Genomic DNA, 17458 nt, shown 5'->3' with positions numbered 1-17458 from the left:
GACACAGGGGTGGGGGGGAACAATGGGGACACAATGGGGACACAATTGGGATGTGATGGGGATGTGGTGGGGACACAAGGAGAAAACAGTGGGGACACAATGGGGACATGATGGGAACACAGTAGTGACATGATGGGGACATGGGACATGATGGGGACACAATTGGGATGTGATGGGGACATGGTAGGGACACAATGGAGAAACAATGGGGACACGATGGGGACACAATTGGGACACAATTGGGATGTGATGGGGACATGGTGGGGATGTGGTGGGGACACAGGGAAAACAGTGGGGACATAATGGGGACATGATGGGGACACAATTGGGATGTGACGGGGACATGGAGGGGATGTGGTGGGGACACAGGGAGAAAACAGTGGGGACACAATAGGGAAACAGTAGTGACCTTGTGGGGACATGGTGGGAACACAGTAGGGACATGACGGGAACACAGTTGGGATGTGATGGGGATGTGGTGGGGACACAGAGGGAAAACAATGGGGACACAATGGGGACATGATGAGGACACAGTGGGGACATGGTAGGGACACAGTAGGGTCACAATGGGGACACAATTGGGATGTGATAGGGACGTGGTGGGGATGTGGTAGGGACATGGGGGGAAAACAGTGGGGACACGATGGGGACATGGTGGGGATATGGTAGGGACACAATGGAGACATGATGGGGACACAGTGGGGATACAGGAGTGACATGGTGGAGACATGATGAGGACACAACTGGGGCAAAATGGGGACATGGTGGGAAAACAATGGGGACACGATGGGGACACAATAGGGACATGGTAGGGACACAATGGGGACATGGTGGGAAAACAATGGGGACACGATGGGGACACAGTGGGGACATAATAGGGACACAGCAGGGACATGATGGGGATACAGTGGGGAGATATGGGGGTGCAACGGAGATGTGATGGGAACACAGTGTGGATACAGTGGGGACACAGTGGAGACATGATGGGGACGCAGTGGGGAGATAATGGGGACACAGTGGGAACATGATGGGGACACAATGAAGATAAGATGGGGACACAGAGGGGAAATAATGGGGACACAATGGAGATATGATGGGGACACAGTGGGGAAATAATGGGGACACAATGGAGACATGATGGGGACACAGTGGGGACACGGTGGGAGCGCAGTGGGGACACAGTGTGGACACAGCGGGTACACAGGGCTGTGAACCCTTCTGCACCTATTCCAGCTCCTGGCCCTATTCAAATCCCCAATAAATATGCATCCAACGGGGAAACAAACAGCATTGGCACATGGGGAATTTCTTATCGCGGCCGCGACGCAATGAATGCAATTATAGCTCCGGAGACGGTGCTGCCCTGCGCTGCTCCGCCGCTTATCCCTGCACAGCATCTGCCTCTCTGCTCCCCAACTCTGATTGCTTTCCCCTCCTTTTCCCTCTGATTATCTTTCCCTTTGCTCCGTCCCCACCTCTGGCGTTGCCCATTTCCTTCCGCTTTTGCATTTTAGGCGGTTTAGGTTTTTAATTACCCCTGCATTCGTTATTGTTACGGCGCCCCTTGGGCTGGGAAAGTCGGTGGAAGAGTGGGGCAGTGGGTGCCACCCATGGTGGTGTCACTCATCCCATGGGGACATCGAGGTGCCCGAGGTGGGCGGGACATCCCTCATCGTGGGGCAAAGCAATGGCATTTATGTGGGGCGATGCAATGGTATTTACGCAGGGGCAAAGCGATTGCACTCATGTGGGTGCAAAGAAATTGCACTTAGGGCAAAGAAATCACACATAGGCGAGGCAGAGGGATTGCATTTGTATAGAGGACAAGAAATGGCATTGATACGGCGCGATGCCATTGCAGTTCTACGGGGCAAAGCGATGGCATTTGCATGGGGTAATGTTCCGGGGGCAGCTGCGATGTGCCCACACTTCGGGGCTCTGCAAAAGCTTTCCCTTTTGCAAAACCCATCTGCAGAGCGGCTGTTGCCCCCGGGGGGGGGGGAGGCGAGGAGGGGAGGTTGGAGCTAAGACAAATAAAGAGTTCAAATGTGAAACGATTAAAAATAAAATACAATAAAATAAATCGAAAGCGGGGGAGATAAGGCGCGGGCGCCCTCGCAGCCTATTTAACATTCATTGGATTGAATAATCAGCCCTCATTATCTCAAATTGGCTGCATATTTGCCCTCAAAATGCTAATTTGAAAGTTGGCTGCGAGCGCCGTCTGCCTATTTTGACTAAAATATGATTTTGCTTTATTGTGCATTGTTTGTAGCTCCGGGGGCATTTCCAGTTTCGAAGTGAAAAAGGAGGGGGGGGGGGAAGAAGGAAGAGAGGGGAAGAAAAAACCCAAAGCCATCAAAGGTTGGGAGGGAAGGACCTGGAATGGCATTCCCGGGGCTGTGGGGAGGATTGGAGGCGTTATCAGGCGCTGGAGGGGGGGTGGAGCCCTTATCGTTCATCTCGGGGTGGAAAACTGAAGGAATAATGTTATTTTATGTGGCGATGTCCCATCGACCTTCCTGGAGCTGCTGCTGTGTCCCCATCCCCGCTGCCCTTGAAGCAAACGGGGTTTCTCCGCCACATCCCGACCCCAAATCCATGAGGTCGACCCCTGCGATGACCCCCAAAATCCCACGGCGGTGCCAAAATCCCACCTTGAACCCCAAATCCCACAGTGGTCCCCACATCCCCATACAGACCCCGAGACGTCCCCTCGGGCCTCCATCGCACCGCGCGCGACGAGCAGAAATCCCATCCCGTTATTACCCTTCCTAAAAGTCAATCAATAGATCATAACGCGGGGAATAATGTCCGGAGTTAAAAACCCCATTCACGGCCGAGGATTAGGGTTATTGAAGGGCAATTGCTTCGCAATCGCTTCAATCCGCCGTTAGCGATGCCGCCGTCCGCCCGCTGGCTTACCCACAATGCCCCCAAATGCCACGTTTCTCATGCAGCCCCCCGCGCTGCCCCCAAAGCTGTTTGCACAGCAAACTGCAATTGTAGGGGAGATTAACGGGGCCGGGGTTCGGCCGCCCTTCATTGACAAACAGAGGAGGCAATCCGCTGCCATCAATTCCGCCGGCGGCTCCGGGTTTGGCAGTGACACTGCTTTTTGACATTCCCAACCACGTGGATGGATGGGGTGTGTGTGTGTGGGGGGGGGGGGTCTCCCCTTTCTCCTTTTGGGACCCCGAATGGTGGAGCTGTACCGCTTTCCCATAAGGAATAAAGAGCTGGAGTCTGCATCTCGTGCGCCGCGTGCAGCCCCGCTGCCTCTTAGCCAAGAGAAAGGCAAATCTCAGCCATCCCATGGGGGGTTGGAACTTGATGAGCCTTGGGGTCCCCTCCAACCCGAGCCGGTCTATGATTCATAGCCCCAGGCTGCTGCCACCCGTTGGGTGATGTGTCCCTCTGGGTTGGTGGTTTTCGGAGCTGGCTGCAGCCTAGATGCTGTCCCAGTGAGAGATGGGTTAAATTCAACCAGCACTGGGACAGCCAACGCATGGGACACTTGGCCAACGTCCCTACGTGGTTCACGTGGCTTTGCTGGAGCCCCACGCTTTGGGTGGGGTTTTGGGACAGGCCCCAGCCCCATCTGGGGATCAGAGCCCCCATTTGTGTCCTTAGCAACACTTGGGGGGCAGCATCCCTGAGGCAGCAACGCTTCTTTGGTCCTCCCCCCTTGGGTTGCTGTCCTGTGGGGCGGAGGGGACACGTCCTTGGGTTTCTCCTGGGGATGCTCCTCAGCCATTCGGTGCCACCTGGAAGCTCAGCCAGGCTGTGCACGGCCAATAGTGGCACCCACCACCGGGACCCTCCTACCCGTGTTGGAGAAACCTCACAGGACGTCCCATCCCGGTGTGTTCCAGCCCAGAGTGTTCCATTTCAGGTTGTCCCATCCCGGTGTGTCCCATCCCAGTGCGTCCCGGCCCCGATGTGTCCCCTCCCCGGCTGTCGCCCCCGATGTGTCCCCTCCCTCCCATGCAGCCCATGGCTCCGTGTCACTGCGCGGTCGGGCAGTGTCCTCTGGCGGACAGAGGGGGAACGGCCGCGACCCGACGGGAATGGGATCTCTCCTAATGGGAACCTCTACCGACCGCGATCCCCGCTAAATGAGGCCCCCAATAACCGGCATGTTCATTAAGAGGGACCCCGCTAATTGGGATGCTCACTAACTGGGATGCTGGTGACCTGCAGTACGCACTGACTGGGTTCCTTGCTAACTGAGTTGCTCACTAAGCCCTATCACTGGGATGCTCGTCAGTGGGGTTATTCGTTAACCTACTAACTGGGATGCTCACTAACTGATACCCAATGATTGGGATGCCCACCAATTGAGACCCCACTAACTGGGACTCTTCTCACTGCTTATTAACCGTGTTCCCTCCTAACCAGGATGCTCATTAACTGAGATGCTCATTAACTGGGATCCCTCCCAACTGGGATTCCCACTAACAGGGACGTTCATTAACTGGAATCCCACTATTTGGCTACCCTCCAACTCGGACAGTCATTAACTGGGATCCTAATTAACTGGGACCCCACTAACCGGCACCGTTCAACTCAGAAGCCCGCTAACTGAGATGCTTCCTAACTGGGATCCTGATAAACAGGGAGCCACGAGCTGGGATCTCCAGTAACAGGGATCCCCACTTACCAACAGCCCGTTAACTGGGATTCCTGCTAACTGGGATCCTCAACTGAGATCCTACAGACGGACTGATGCTAACGGGAACGGCTGTTAACTGGGATCTCTACAAACTGCACTGCTCTATCTGGGATGCTCATCAGCAGGAGCCCCCACCCAATGGGATCTGGCCAACTGGGATGGTCATCAACTGGAAAGCCCATAACCAGTGTGCCCCTCCAACTGAGACCCCACTAACTGAGATGCCCAATAAGTGGTGTGCCCACTGACCCATGCTGAGCCACCAACCCCACGAGGCAGCTCTAAAAAGCCATAAAACAGAGACGGATTGTAACACAGAAGAGCTGATGGAAAATAACCCAGGCTTTTGCACCTGCCAGCAGCACAGGGCAGGCGCTCCTCCGCCACTTGGTGGCAGCGGGCACCCAAACACTCCGTTTCACCCAATAATTTCAGCTGAATTGGTTCAAAGCACTATTTCCCCCCCACCCCCCCACAAAATGGGGGTGTCCTCAGGTTCCCAGTACGGTGGTGGATTGGGAACCACGGGGATGTGAAGGGATTTTTGTGGGCAGAGTTTAGGATAGATGGTGGGCAATGGATGGATGGACGCTGCAGGACAGGGGATGGGCACAAGGACAGCGGGTGGTGTCCCCTGCACAGGGGGGGACATTGGAAGCCCCATTCCTGGCAATGCAGACGTGCAATCCACACCGCACCCAGACAGCCCGGCCTGAGCCTAATGAGCAGCATTGTTATTAATTAGCTCAGGAGCTTCCTCCTTCCCAACAGGGCCTTGGGGCTGAGGATTACCAAGGAGCAATCCAGGTGCGATCCCAAATCTCAGCTCACGTTCCTGGGCTGGGGGTTCTCATTGCATTACATCAGCCCTCACCCATAGCATCACCCCTCCAAAAATCCTAAATTCCAGCCTCCCCTCCCCCCCCCCCCCCCTCAATGGGATTTCCAATGGGATTTCCATCCCCACTGAGCACCGCTGTCCCCACTTTTTGGTCCCAAGTCCACCGCATCCCAACCCCGGATGCCATCAGCCCAAAAGGCAAAGAGAAACACCGGGGGGGTCCAGTTTGGGGCCGGGGGTGTTTGCTGAGTGCCATCACACAGCCCTGCGAGGCGGGAGAGGAAAAAGGGCATAAAAAAGGAAAGCACCTCCCACCCAAACACGCGGGAGCCTCCTGCCTTTTTATCTCGGCCCTTTCAAGGCCATCATTAGGAACTAATAACGGCAAATCTGCTGCCCTTTCATCTCTGCCCCCCAGGGCCTTTATTTGCCCTCGGTTGTGGGGTGCTGCCCGTGGGACAAGTTGGGGAGCGTGGCCTTTTTCTTTGCTGTAAAATACACGGAGCCATCACCCACCCATCCCACGCACAGCGGTTTTCCCCGTCCCGTTGCCATGCCCAACGCAGGGAATAAAGAACTCCATCGGGAAAGCCAAGCGGGGGGCGTGGGGGGCTCAAATAGCACCTGTGGGGCCCCGCGCCCCCGACCCCCCCCGCGCCCCATTTCCTCCCCCATAAAGCACAGAGCCCGGTGCTGTCCTTTGACCGGGACGCGCTCCCCGCCGGGCCGGGCCGAGGTGTGACTTTTCCCAGCTCATTAGGAAAAGCCGCTCGGTTTTAAGCATCTCAGCCCTTAATGACCATCTGAATCCCATCAGCAGGGCTCTGACATGGGGGGTGGGAGGGCTGGGGTGCGGTCTGGGGGTGGGGGGAGCGGCGTCCCTGGGTCCCTCTGCCACCGCATCCCTGTGTGTCCCCGTCACGTCCCTTTGCCTCGATGGCACCAGGTCCAGCCCTGCCCCCCAAAAATGAGGGAGTGCAGCCACCTGGGGGGGCGAAGAAGGGGAGCCCCTCCACTTGTAGGAGGACTGCTGGCTTTGAGGTGGGACACACTGGGATGTCCCGGAATACAGAGCCACAAAATGGGGCTAAACCCACAGCTCTGGGGGCTGCGCCCTTCCAGCACGAACACACAGAGGGCACAGCCCGGGCGGCCATCGGGAGGTGCCGTCGGGGCGGTCCCCGCCCTCCCCATCCCATCCCAGCCCCCCCCCCGCCCCGCTCCCATTCCCGGCCCTATAAAAGCTGGCGGCGCGGCCCCGAGCCCACCCTGCCATGCCGCCCCCGGCCCCTCCGCCCCCTGCCCGGCCCGGCCAGGCCTTCACCATCGCAGCGCTGCTGGGACGCTCCTCGCCCCCCCCGGCACCGCCGCCACCACCGACCCCTCCGCTGCCGCCGCTGCCGCACTGGGGGGCACCTCCCGGGCCGCTCTGCGCTGCGTGCTGCGGACCCCCGCCCGCCTGGGCTGCTCGCCTCGGAGCCACAGGTAGGGCCGGGAGGGAAAACCTCCCCCACGGGAACGTCTCCAAAAGGGGACCTTTTTCCACCACCCCTCAGGGTACCCGTGTCCGCATTTCCCATGGCAACATCTCAGCCGGGGACTTTCTCCACCTTTCCAGGAGGGATCTGTCTGCCTCACCCCCCTTCCTCGGGGGACTTTAATCCACCCCTCCAGGTGGGGCTCTTGACCGCCTCTCCCATGGGGACATCTCCAAATGGGGATCTCCTACTTCCCCGGGGTGCTCTTGTCCAACCCTCCCCAAGGGGACCCACTCCAATGGGGTAACCCCTTCTCGAGGGGAACTCTTCTCCTGTAGGTTCACCTCTAAATGGGGACCTCTCTCCAATTCTGTAAGCAGGACCCTTCCCTTAGTGACATCTCCAGCTGGGGACTTGCATCCACCTCTCCAGATGGGACTCTAGTCCCAAACTCCCACAGAAACACCTCCAGAGGGGAAGGTCTCTCCAAGAGACCCCCACCTCTCTGAATGGGATCCTTTTCCAGCTCTCCAGTGGGGACACCTCTGAATGGGGTTCTCCTTCCACTCATAGGATCACTTTTGAATTGATAGGGCTGGTTTAGGGGAGGGACCTCCTGCCATCTCTCCCTTAGAGACATTTCCAAGTGTGGGCTTTAATTCACCTCTCCAGGAGGGACCATTTTCCACCTCTCCCATAGGGACATCTCCAAATGGGGAACTCATCCTGCTTCTCCCATGGGGTCACCTCTGAATGGGGACCTCCTTTCGCTTCTCCAAGTGTGAGACTTTTGTCTCTCTCTCCTGCTCCAATTCAGATCCCTTCCTAAGGGAACCTCCTCCAGGAGGACCCTTGTCCTGTTCCAATGGGAACATCTCCAGTGGTGAACCACCTTCCCACCTCTTAAAGATGACCTCTTCCAAAGGATTTCTCTCCAAGAGGATCCACCTCTCCAAAGAGATCTTCTCCAAATGGGGAACCCCATCCCAAGAGACCCCCTCTGCCTCTTCCACGGGAATCCTCCACTCCAAGAGCTCCTGTCCCCCTATATCAGGCCCTTTCCCCCTGACCACCATTCTCCCTCACCTCCAGGGTTCCTGCTCTCCAAGTGCTGCTTCCCCATCTTCAAAACCAAGGCTGGCAAAGCCAAGCGGGTGCGCACCATCTTCACCAGCGACCAACTGGCACGGCTGGAGAAGGAGTTTGCCCGGCAGCAGTACATGGTGGGCACGGAGAGGTGCCTGCTTGCCTCTGCACTGCACCTCACCGAGGAGCAGGTGAGATCTGGGAGGTGTGGGGGTCTTCAAGGGGTCTTCAAGTGATAGCTGGTGCTTCATATAAAAGGGATGGGAGGCTGCTATGATGTTTTGGTTGGGGAAGCTGAGTCACGGAGTGGTTATCGTGATGTTGTATGGAAGAGTTGGGCTTGCATCCAACTTGAACTTGGGCCTTGGTTGCAGCTTATCTGTATGAGGTCAGCTCCTGGATGGCAGTTGGTCTCCATGCTGGGGATAGAGCGTGGCAGGGGGATGCTTACTGGTCAGGGGATGACAAAGCTGTGGGCTATTAGGGTTTAGTGTAAGGTCTGGGCACTGTGGGACCTTGCGCTCCATGGAGAATCTGAGTTCCTAAACAGATCTTCATTTCTTCCAAAGGTGAAAGTCTGGTTCCAAAACCGAAGGATCAAATGGAGGAAGCAAAGCCTGGAGCAGCAGCAAGCCAAACTGGCCAAGATGGGCCTGGCCACCCCACAGAGGAGCCCTGACTCCCAGAGCCACCGTGGCGATGAGGACAAGGACTGCCCAATGGGGGCTGAGGACCTCCGGGAGGACACGGGCTCACCCCTGGGCTCGGGGGCTGCACCTCCCTCTGCACAGACTGTGGCAAAGTGCTGCTGAGCTGCCCGACCCGCCAGGGCTGCTTATTTTTGTGTATTATATGTGAATGTATCATAGCTGGCAATGGGGGTATCTAATATATACAGGGCGTTGGATTATTTTTGCAGTGCGAAAATAAATTATTTATGCAACTCTTGGTTTAGAGGAAAGGCCGGGTCTTCATGTTTGTCCCTCTGTCTCACGGCCTGTCTGTCTGTCTCTCTTTTACCTCCTGGGTGGGAGAAAGGGCAATGCAAGTGGAGGGGGAGAGGATGGATGGAGAAGGGACGATCCAGGGAGAAGATGATGCTCTGGGGAGAAGAAGGAGAAGGAAAAAGGGACGATGGATGGAGATGTGATGAAAACTTCCCTTTGTTTTGGCTGTTTTCAGGGCCAGGATTAGCCGGCACCTCTCAAAGAGCCCAAACTGTGCTAATGTCTTCCCATGTCTGACAGCCCTGAGTGCCAGCAGGTTTAACCCACTAATCTCGCATACCGCTGGGTTTATTGCAATCATCTCTGAGACCACGGGGTTTATGGGCATGTTTTGATATCGCTCGGCTGGGGGCTGAGCTGACTGAGGGGGTTACGTTGTTCTCAGGACACCTTTAATCCCCGAGAGCTGGCGATGCTCTGTGCTGGGCTTCCTGAGCCAGGAGATGCTCTGCAGCTCCAAGAGGGGAAGAGCTTTAATTAAAATCAGGTGGTTTTGATTGACTTTTTTCAAATGGCAGCTTAAACCGCTCCACTTGAGCAGTGGGCTGTTCTCCAGGTGGGTGATGTGCTCGGAGCTCAGCTCCCATCTCAGCCCAACCTGCTATGGGATGGATGGGTGCTGGGGATGCTCCCCCCCCTCCAGCAATTAATTACTATGTTTTCAAGGTCCTCAGGGTGAGGAGGGACTGCACCTGCAGGACAAGGCAGCTGTTTTCATGACAGTGGGGATGGGAGGAACCAGATGTGATGGTTTCCAGAGAAGGGTGGAAACGTTTCTCGTGTTCATAGGGGTTGGGATCAAACCCACCACGGGAAATAAAGGAGAGTGATGCTCTGAGAGTTTGGGGAGGTCTGGGATCATCTCATCTGGGACTGAGCCTTTGCTGCTGGCCTTCCCCAGGAACCCCGTGCAGAAAGGCAGCATTTTGGCTGCATCCTTTGCACTGTAAGCAGCCCCTCCCCCAAAGAGCCCACCAATCCCTCCCCAGTGCTGCGTATCACTGAGCTGCTCTGTCACCCATCCACAAAACGGAAAAGAGTTGGTTTTCAGTGGAGTGGCAGCTAATGACAGGGCAGTGAGAACCGAGAGGCCTTATTAAGGGGATAAAGGTTATCAGGATTGCAACATTGAGCCTGCCTGAGCAAATCTCGCCTGGTGCCTGCAGGTGGATGAGTCGGGGCTCCTCGCAAGACACACGGGTGCACGGATTTGGGTGCACGGATTTGCCCAGAGAAGCACAGTCTGCATATGGACAGAGGGATGGAAAGATGATTGGGGGAGGGATGCACAGCCCCAGACTGCGAATAGGGGTGAAAAGGTGCAAATGGGTGGCTGTGTCCGTGGGATGAGAGAGGAGCAGAGATAGCAGGAGAGATAATCGGGTGGATAATCCCCCTCCCCCCCCAGCGTCCTTCCTGCCAGGATTACTCCTGCTGAGCACAGGGCGACGGACAGACACGGTGTGTTTGCACGGGGTTGTAGGAGTCTGCAGGACGCTGGAGGAGCCGCCAGCCCTCAAATCCTCATATCCTGGGCACATTTGTGTCCCTTTCCCAAGATGGCAGCCCTGCTTTCCTCGTCTGCCATCTCCTCACCCTTTTTTTTTGGTGGGGGGGGGGTTGCTAAATGGGATTACGGCGTGCCTCGGAGGGGCCGCGGCGCTGGGGACAGCCATGTACATTTCCCAGCTCTGTCTCATCGTGTAATCTTGTTAAATGGTCAGGGAGCATTTCCCCCACTTCTCCCTCCCCTTTAATTCCCGATTGAAACATCAAATAGAGCCACTGGGGGCTGCCAGCAGCTCCACCTGCTCTGGGAAGTGCAGGAGGAATGGGCACCACGTCCCTTAGTCTGCAGCTTTTTGGGGTGAAATCAGTCTGAGCCCACACTGGGACACGGAATCATAGAACGGCCTGGGTTGAAAACTGACTTGTGGAATCAAACTCTATAACCACAAAGTAGTTATAAAATCAGGTGTGTTTTAATCAGCGCTGCGCAGAGTTGGATGCAAGGGCAAACCCTCTTTCATTAAGCGGAATCAATTCGAATCAAGTCCCCCCCCCCCCCCCCCCCCCCCCCCCCCCTTTCAAAATGACCACAATGATCATCTGGTTCCAACCCCCCTGCTATGTGCAGGGTTGCCAACCACCAGCCCAGGCTGCCCAGAGCCACATCCAGCCTGGCCTTGAATGCCTCCAGGCACAGATCACCTTCTCCTTCTGGAATCACATCGGGCTAAGAGAGAAGGCACTGACTCACAGCATTAAGCTCACCTGGGAAGTAGCATCTGGCTGGTATATGAAAATAGGGGCAAAGTGGGGTGAGCTGCCCGGGAATGTGATGAGCTCGAGGGCTGTAGAGGAACGAATCTCTGCATTTAGAAGTCACATTCCTAAGGCAGGGACTCATCCCGCAGTGCTGCTCTGCACCAGCACCATTCCCTCCTAAGGTTGTGCCGTTGGTCCCTTTTTGGATATGGGTTGGGTTGATTATGACCCAGCTGGGCTCACACAGTGCTCACCCCTCTACTCTCCTGATCCCCGCTTCCTTCCTCATCTCTGTGCACGGCAACATCCCAACCCTCTGCAAACGGGTTCCCAGCAGACAACACCAACACAGCTGACTTTATTTAAAATCTTGATGGCATCAGCTCCATCCAGTCCCGATGGGCTGTGATGAATGGCAGAGGGGGGATTTTGTAGGAGGTGCGCGATCAGCATGCAGATAAAGCACCCCAGGCGGCCGCAGCATCTCGGGGCTGTCATGCTTTCGTGCCTCAGTTTCCCCATTCCAGAGATAGGGAATGCAGCCTCACCCCATCAACCCGACTCCTCGCATCCCCACCGAGAGTCCGGCAGGACCCGGCCCCCGCGCTGCCCCATCCTTCCCCCCTCTCTCTTTATTGATTTAATAAGATGGAGGGGAATTAACGGGGCCGAAGCATTGGGATAATGAAAGATGAACAAAGGGGCAGCGCTAGCAAAGATGCTGCCAGCTTTTAATGATGAGGCCGGGCAGATCCCCTGCTAGCTGTCCCTTTGGAGTGGCGATTAAGAACATACTGTTATTGTTAAGGCCGAGAGATAAATCCCTGCACCGTTTCTGATGTGATCAGCCGGGGCTTCTCCCTACAATTTGTGATCCTATTGTGGACGGTGTTTGCCCTGGGCAAGGAGAGTCTGGGAACCACTTATGAACCATCCTTTGGTCATTAGCCTCCTCATTAGGAGAGAACAATGTCGGGGAGGAAAGATAATTGAAGGGAGCAGCACTCGGGGCTGTGCCGGCGCTGCCTCGGTTTGTTGTTGGTAATTCCCAATTAATTTGAAATGCGTGGTTTGGGGATGCTCTCAATAACCGCATCCATCGGGGATATTGCGAGCATTTTGGAGTTCCCCATGTCAGCCTGATGGTGATGTGGACTCAAAGCCATGGATTTGGGGCTGGGGGTGCACCGAAGGGAAGCATCCAGCCCGGAACTGGGGGCTAAAGGTTGGGGTATTGGGCCCAGAGGCGCAGCGATGCCCCCAGCACGGGGACACCCCGGCTCCGTGCGCCGGGGAGCGGAGGGGGGAGAAGCAATTCCTCAGGATACTTGACATTATCAAGTGCTAATGAGACCTGGATGGGGCTGAGGTGCTTTGCAGGCCATTACCCCAAATTAACCTGACAATGCAGCCGGGGCCAGCGTCTGAAGGAGGGCTGGGTTGTGTATTGGCTGTCTGGGGCCGGGGGCAAAAGGATGCTGCCCTTCTGCCTTCTCTCCCCTCACAGAAAGCATTTTTGCATCTTACAGGGCACGCTTGCATTCGGATCAGCCTCGCAAGGGCTGGAGGAAGGCGGTGGGAATGGAGATGATGTGAGGAGCAGGGCTGTCTGCTCTGAGGGCTGCAGCGCATCGTCTTTCTTGGAGAAAACACGTCCCCACGTCCCTTCCCCTCCAGGCCTTCTTCCCACACTGCTGCTTGCACGGGGCTTTCACCAGTTCAGTGGCCAATGGCTCGAACTGGGCAGAAACAGCATCTCCCACAGCCAGCCGCCATGCACTGGGCTGGCCGTGCCCCTGCTGCCTGCAGGCTGGGCTCCCAGATGCCACTGCTCCCGTCCTCCCCCTAATTTGAGTCTGTTAATGACACCTTGCAAGGTGCTGAGGATGCAGAAGGTGAAGCAGATGGTGGCCACTCCAACGTCCCAGCACAGCTGTGTGCTCCCAGAACAGAAAGCACAGGCAGAAATAATAGCAGGTTTCAGTAATTACTTTTCTAGACTTTCTGATGAGTGAACTGACATGTTGGAAACCTTGCCCGTGGCAGGGGGATTGGAATTAGAAGATTTCCAGTGTCCCTTCCAACCTAAGCCATTCTATCATTCAGTGGGGAGAGACCCTCACATTCCTCTGTTAGGGCTGAAGACGAAAGCCTGTTCCCCTCTCCCCATGGATTTGGTGAGACCTGGGTTGGGAAGGTGCAAACCAGAAGATGTAGGGAAATCCCCCACGGCCTTTCTGCATGCATCCATCCCCACCTGGGTGAGCGGAGGAGAAACAGTGCAAAAAATCTGACACAAGGGTAAATCTGCCCATCAGCACCCCATTTCTAAGCCAGTTTTGCTGGGTTTAAAGAGCAAAAGGCACAAGGTTATGAGTTCAGGCTCCTTAGGGTGGCGGTGCTGGGCAAGTTATTCTAATTGAAGAATCATAGAATCATAGGAAACAGAATCATGGAATCATTAACGTTGGAAAAAACCTCTGAGAGCATTGAGTCCAACCATCAACTGTCCATCCAACCAACCATCCCCACTGTGCCTACTCATAGAAGCATTGAGGTTGGAAAAGACTGCTGTAGGTCACCAAGACCAGCCAACATCCCATCCCCACCGTGCCCACCACCACGTCCTTCAGATAATGAGCACCAACACATCATGGCACCGTCTCCTCCCCCATAGGACCCTGCAGACGGGATGCTCTGTGCTGAGATGATATTTTCCCACTTGGGAACGACTCACAGCCCGGATTACAAATGCGGGCCAAACCCCGATCACGTTTTCACGTGTGCTTGCTGTGGGTTTGGGGATATTTCCGCCCCATCTTTCGCCCGCCGGGAAGGTTGGAGTGGGACGGCGACCGAGCCGGGTGGTGGAGGAGAGGTGTGAAATTTCTCATGGGCAAACAAGTGAGAGCGGCGGGGTGCCCAGGAGAAGGGGAACCGAAAAGACGAGGTGGGGGGGGGGGGGGGGAGCCGAGGAGGGAGAGAAAGCAGCAGCCAGAGAGGGACACAAATCCCCAAAGCAGCGACCCGGTTTGAAGAGGGGGGATTTTTCTATGAGGGGATTGTAAAATGCGCTCTCTCTTTTCCCTTTGCAGGGGAGAACAAGGGCCCCCACTCTATCTGATAGTCATTAGCATCAATTAGCCCCGTTTGAAGTAGGCAACATCTTTGTCTCTTTGCAAAAAAGAAATAAAAAAACCTTTCAGGGAGCCCATAATAACATCTGGAGCAAGGAGAGGCTGAGCTCAAGTTCCCCACTTTCATCTCTTGTCGAGGTACTTGGAATGTTAATGCAGCCTCATTCTTTAATGGAGTTATCAGGAAATGCTTTTCACCCCCTTCCCTTTGCTCAGGGGGGATGTTTACAAAGAGCTGGGGGCTTTTTTGTTGTTGTTGTTGTTTTGTTGGGATTTTTTTTCCCCCCAAAGAAACTCCCCCCCCCTCCCCCCTCCCCTTTTATTTTCTGCACTCTTGAAAAACAAAACTGGAAACATAAAAAAAAAAAAAGGGGGGGGGGGGGGGGGGGGGAGGCTCAGGGTTCATCCTTTCATCTCCCCTTCTCGGTGCCTGCACAAGGCTCCTTCCCGCGGAGCACATGGGGTGGGATGATGGGATGGAGCCGTTCAACCTCACGTGCACCGGGCAGCCCCGCTCTGCCTGGCTGCTGGGTGCTACATTTCCCAAGTCATTACCAGCGAGTGAAAATTTCCAGCTTTTTAACTGAAATGCATTAGCTGAGCACACAGTACTAATGGGAACCGGGGCACATCATTAGGCAGCTCGCCGCCAAGCTGGAGATGCCGAATGGAAAACCAACTTTGGTGGTCACCCTTCCCTCTGTGCCACGCATGGGGCGTCCGTCCCTCTGTCCTTCCTCCCACCTCTGCTCTGCCCACCCCACTCATCCCACAGTAAATCCTGAAGGTCCCTTCCAACCCATGCCATTCTACCATTCTGTCATCCTGTGGTGCTGTGGTTCTATGTTTCTATGACTGTACAATTCCATGTTTCTGTGATTCTACAATTCTACAATTCTGCAATATTATGATTGTACAAATCGATGGTTCTATGATTCTACAACTCCGTGATTCTGTGATTCTATGATTCTCCAGTTTGATGATTCTGTGATTCAAGGATTCTATGATTCTATGACTCAGTGATTCTACAATTCAAAGATTCAACGATTAAACGATTCAACAATTCAATGATTCAATGATTCAATGATTCAATGACTGAATGATTTAATGACTCAGTGATTCAATGATTCAACGATTCAATGATTCAATGATTCAATGACTGAATGATTTAATGACTCAGTGATTCAATGATTCAATGATTCAATGATTCAGTGATTCAATGACTGAATGATTTAATGACTCAGTGATTCAGTGATTCTGTGATTGAATGATTCGATGATTCTATCATTCAGTGATTCAACGATTCCACGATTCAATGATTCTGTGACTCAATGATTCTGTGATTCCATGATTCCACGATTCTATGATTCCATTATTCTGACTCCACGATTCTATAATTCCATGATTTTGTGATTCCATGATTCTATGATTCCATGATTCCATGATTCTATGATTCAATTATGCTATGATTCAATGATTCTATAGTTCAACGATTCTATGACTCTGCAGCTCCATGATTCCGTGGTTCTGTGATTGAACAGTTCCACGTTCCAGTGATTCTATAAAAACACCCAGAGCACCCCTCACATCTCTTCCCAAGGGAAACAACATGGGTTATGGTGACATTAGAAAGAGAAAAAACAATTGGCCAGGAGAACTCCTATCTAAGCACGTTTTAACCCACACAACCTCTTTGCAACCCAAAGCCAAACCCAAGCCAGGAGCTGTGAATCCTATGCATCATTTTCTTGGTGATGGGCTTTTCAGGGAGAGGCTTCAGTGCTTGCCCAGCTTTGAACGTGTGATTTCAATTAAGCACAGAGTTAAATGCCGGCAGGGTTGAGGCTATGTGTTTGGATAAGGAGCAATAAAGCAGCAGCTGTATTTATTCACTTATTTTGAAGCTGCCGTGGAAGGCGAGATGCTAAACGGGAGGAAAAAGTGTTTGAAAGGCAAAGCTGAGGGACTCCTTTGTGTCCTGCAGGCATCCTGCTCCCCAAGGCTCCATAACCAACAGCAGAGTGCTGCCTCGCCAGGGGGGAGCGATGTCAGCACTGGCCCAGAATTTCCATTTCCCTCAAAATGCTCAAATTGCTTAACATATAGAGATGCCCCTTTACAAAAGGAACTTCAAAGTGTGTGAGAACAGCACGGATCCCTGATTTAAGGCAGGATTTGCTTGGTACAGACAGCCCGCCCTGCATACAGAGATGCTTAATGCCGGATTATTAAGCCGTGGGGGATTCTTGTTTTGTGTTTATTAACCCAAACGCTCTGTTCTGGGGATTTCTCTGTGTTTGCTTACAATGGAGTGAGTTTGTGGTGTGAACGTTGTGCTTGCAGAGATATGTGCAGGGATATTTGCGCACGCAGGGCTGCGTATCCCCAGTGCTGTGTTTGCCGAGAGCACTCACGTGTCCATTGCCAGCTGCACTTCTCCTTTTGGGGGTCAGATATGGGTGTCAGCGGGGGAAGGAGTGGGTGTTGGTGTCGGTGTCCAGTGGAAAGATGTGGGTGTCTGTGTGGGTGCCAGTGGAGGTGTTGGTATGGAAGGAGGGGTGTCCACAGGAACATCGGTGGGGAAAGGAGGGGTGTCAGCATGGCTTTTGGCAGGGAAGGAGCTGATGGTCCATGGGGGTGTCGGTTTAGAAGGAGAGGCGTCTCTAGGGGTGCTATTTCAGAAGGGGGAGTGTTGGGGGGGTTGTTATTTTGGAAGAAGAGGCACCAGGGGGCGTCCCTTCGGTCGGAGGGATGACCCCGGAGGTTTTATTTTAGGAAGAAGTGTTCTGGGCGCTCTTGTTTCAATGGGCGGGCTGTCCCTGGGGTGTAGTTTCGGAAGGAGGGCTGTCCGTTCAGAAGGAGGGCTTTCGGGGACTTGTTTCGGAAGGAGGGGTTTGGGGGAGGTGTTGTCTCGGTGTCGCCGCGGGCCGGCAGGTGTGGGGCAGCCTCCCGCCCCCCTCTTTGCA

General features: G+C 54.4%; 1 protein-coding gene across 1 annotated transcript; it reads left to right on the top strand.

The window, feature by feature from the left end:
• Positions 1–6782: 6782 nt before the first annotated feature.
• Positions 6783–9037, top strand: GNOT2 (Gnot2 homeodomain protein). Its single transcript, NM_001396048.1, is given in 3 exon segments — positions 6783–7001; positions 8087–8271; positions 8650–9037. Coding segments are annotated over 3 exon segments (639 nt in total). The 5' UTR covers positions 6783–6790; the 3' UTR covers positions 8893–9037.
• Positions 9038–17458: the final 8421 nt, after the last annotated feature.

The sequence above is a fragment of the Gallus gallus genome, chromosome 4 (genome assembly GCF_016699485.2).
Source record: "Gallus gallus isolate bGalGal1 chromosome 4, bGalGal1.mat.broiler.GRCg7b, whole genome shotgun sequence".
Lineage (NCBI taxonomy): Eukaryota > Metazoa > Chordata > Aves > Galliformes > Phasianidae > Gallus > Gallus gallus.
Note: the sequence above shows the minus strand (reverse complement) of the source record. Positions and strands in the feature narration are given on the sequence as shown.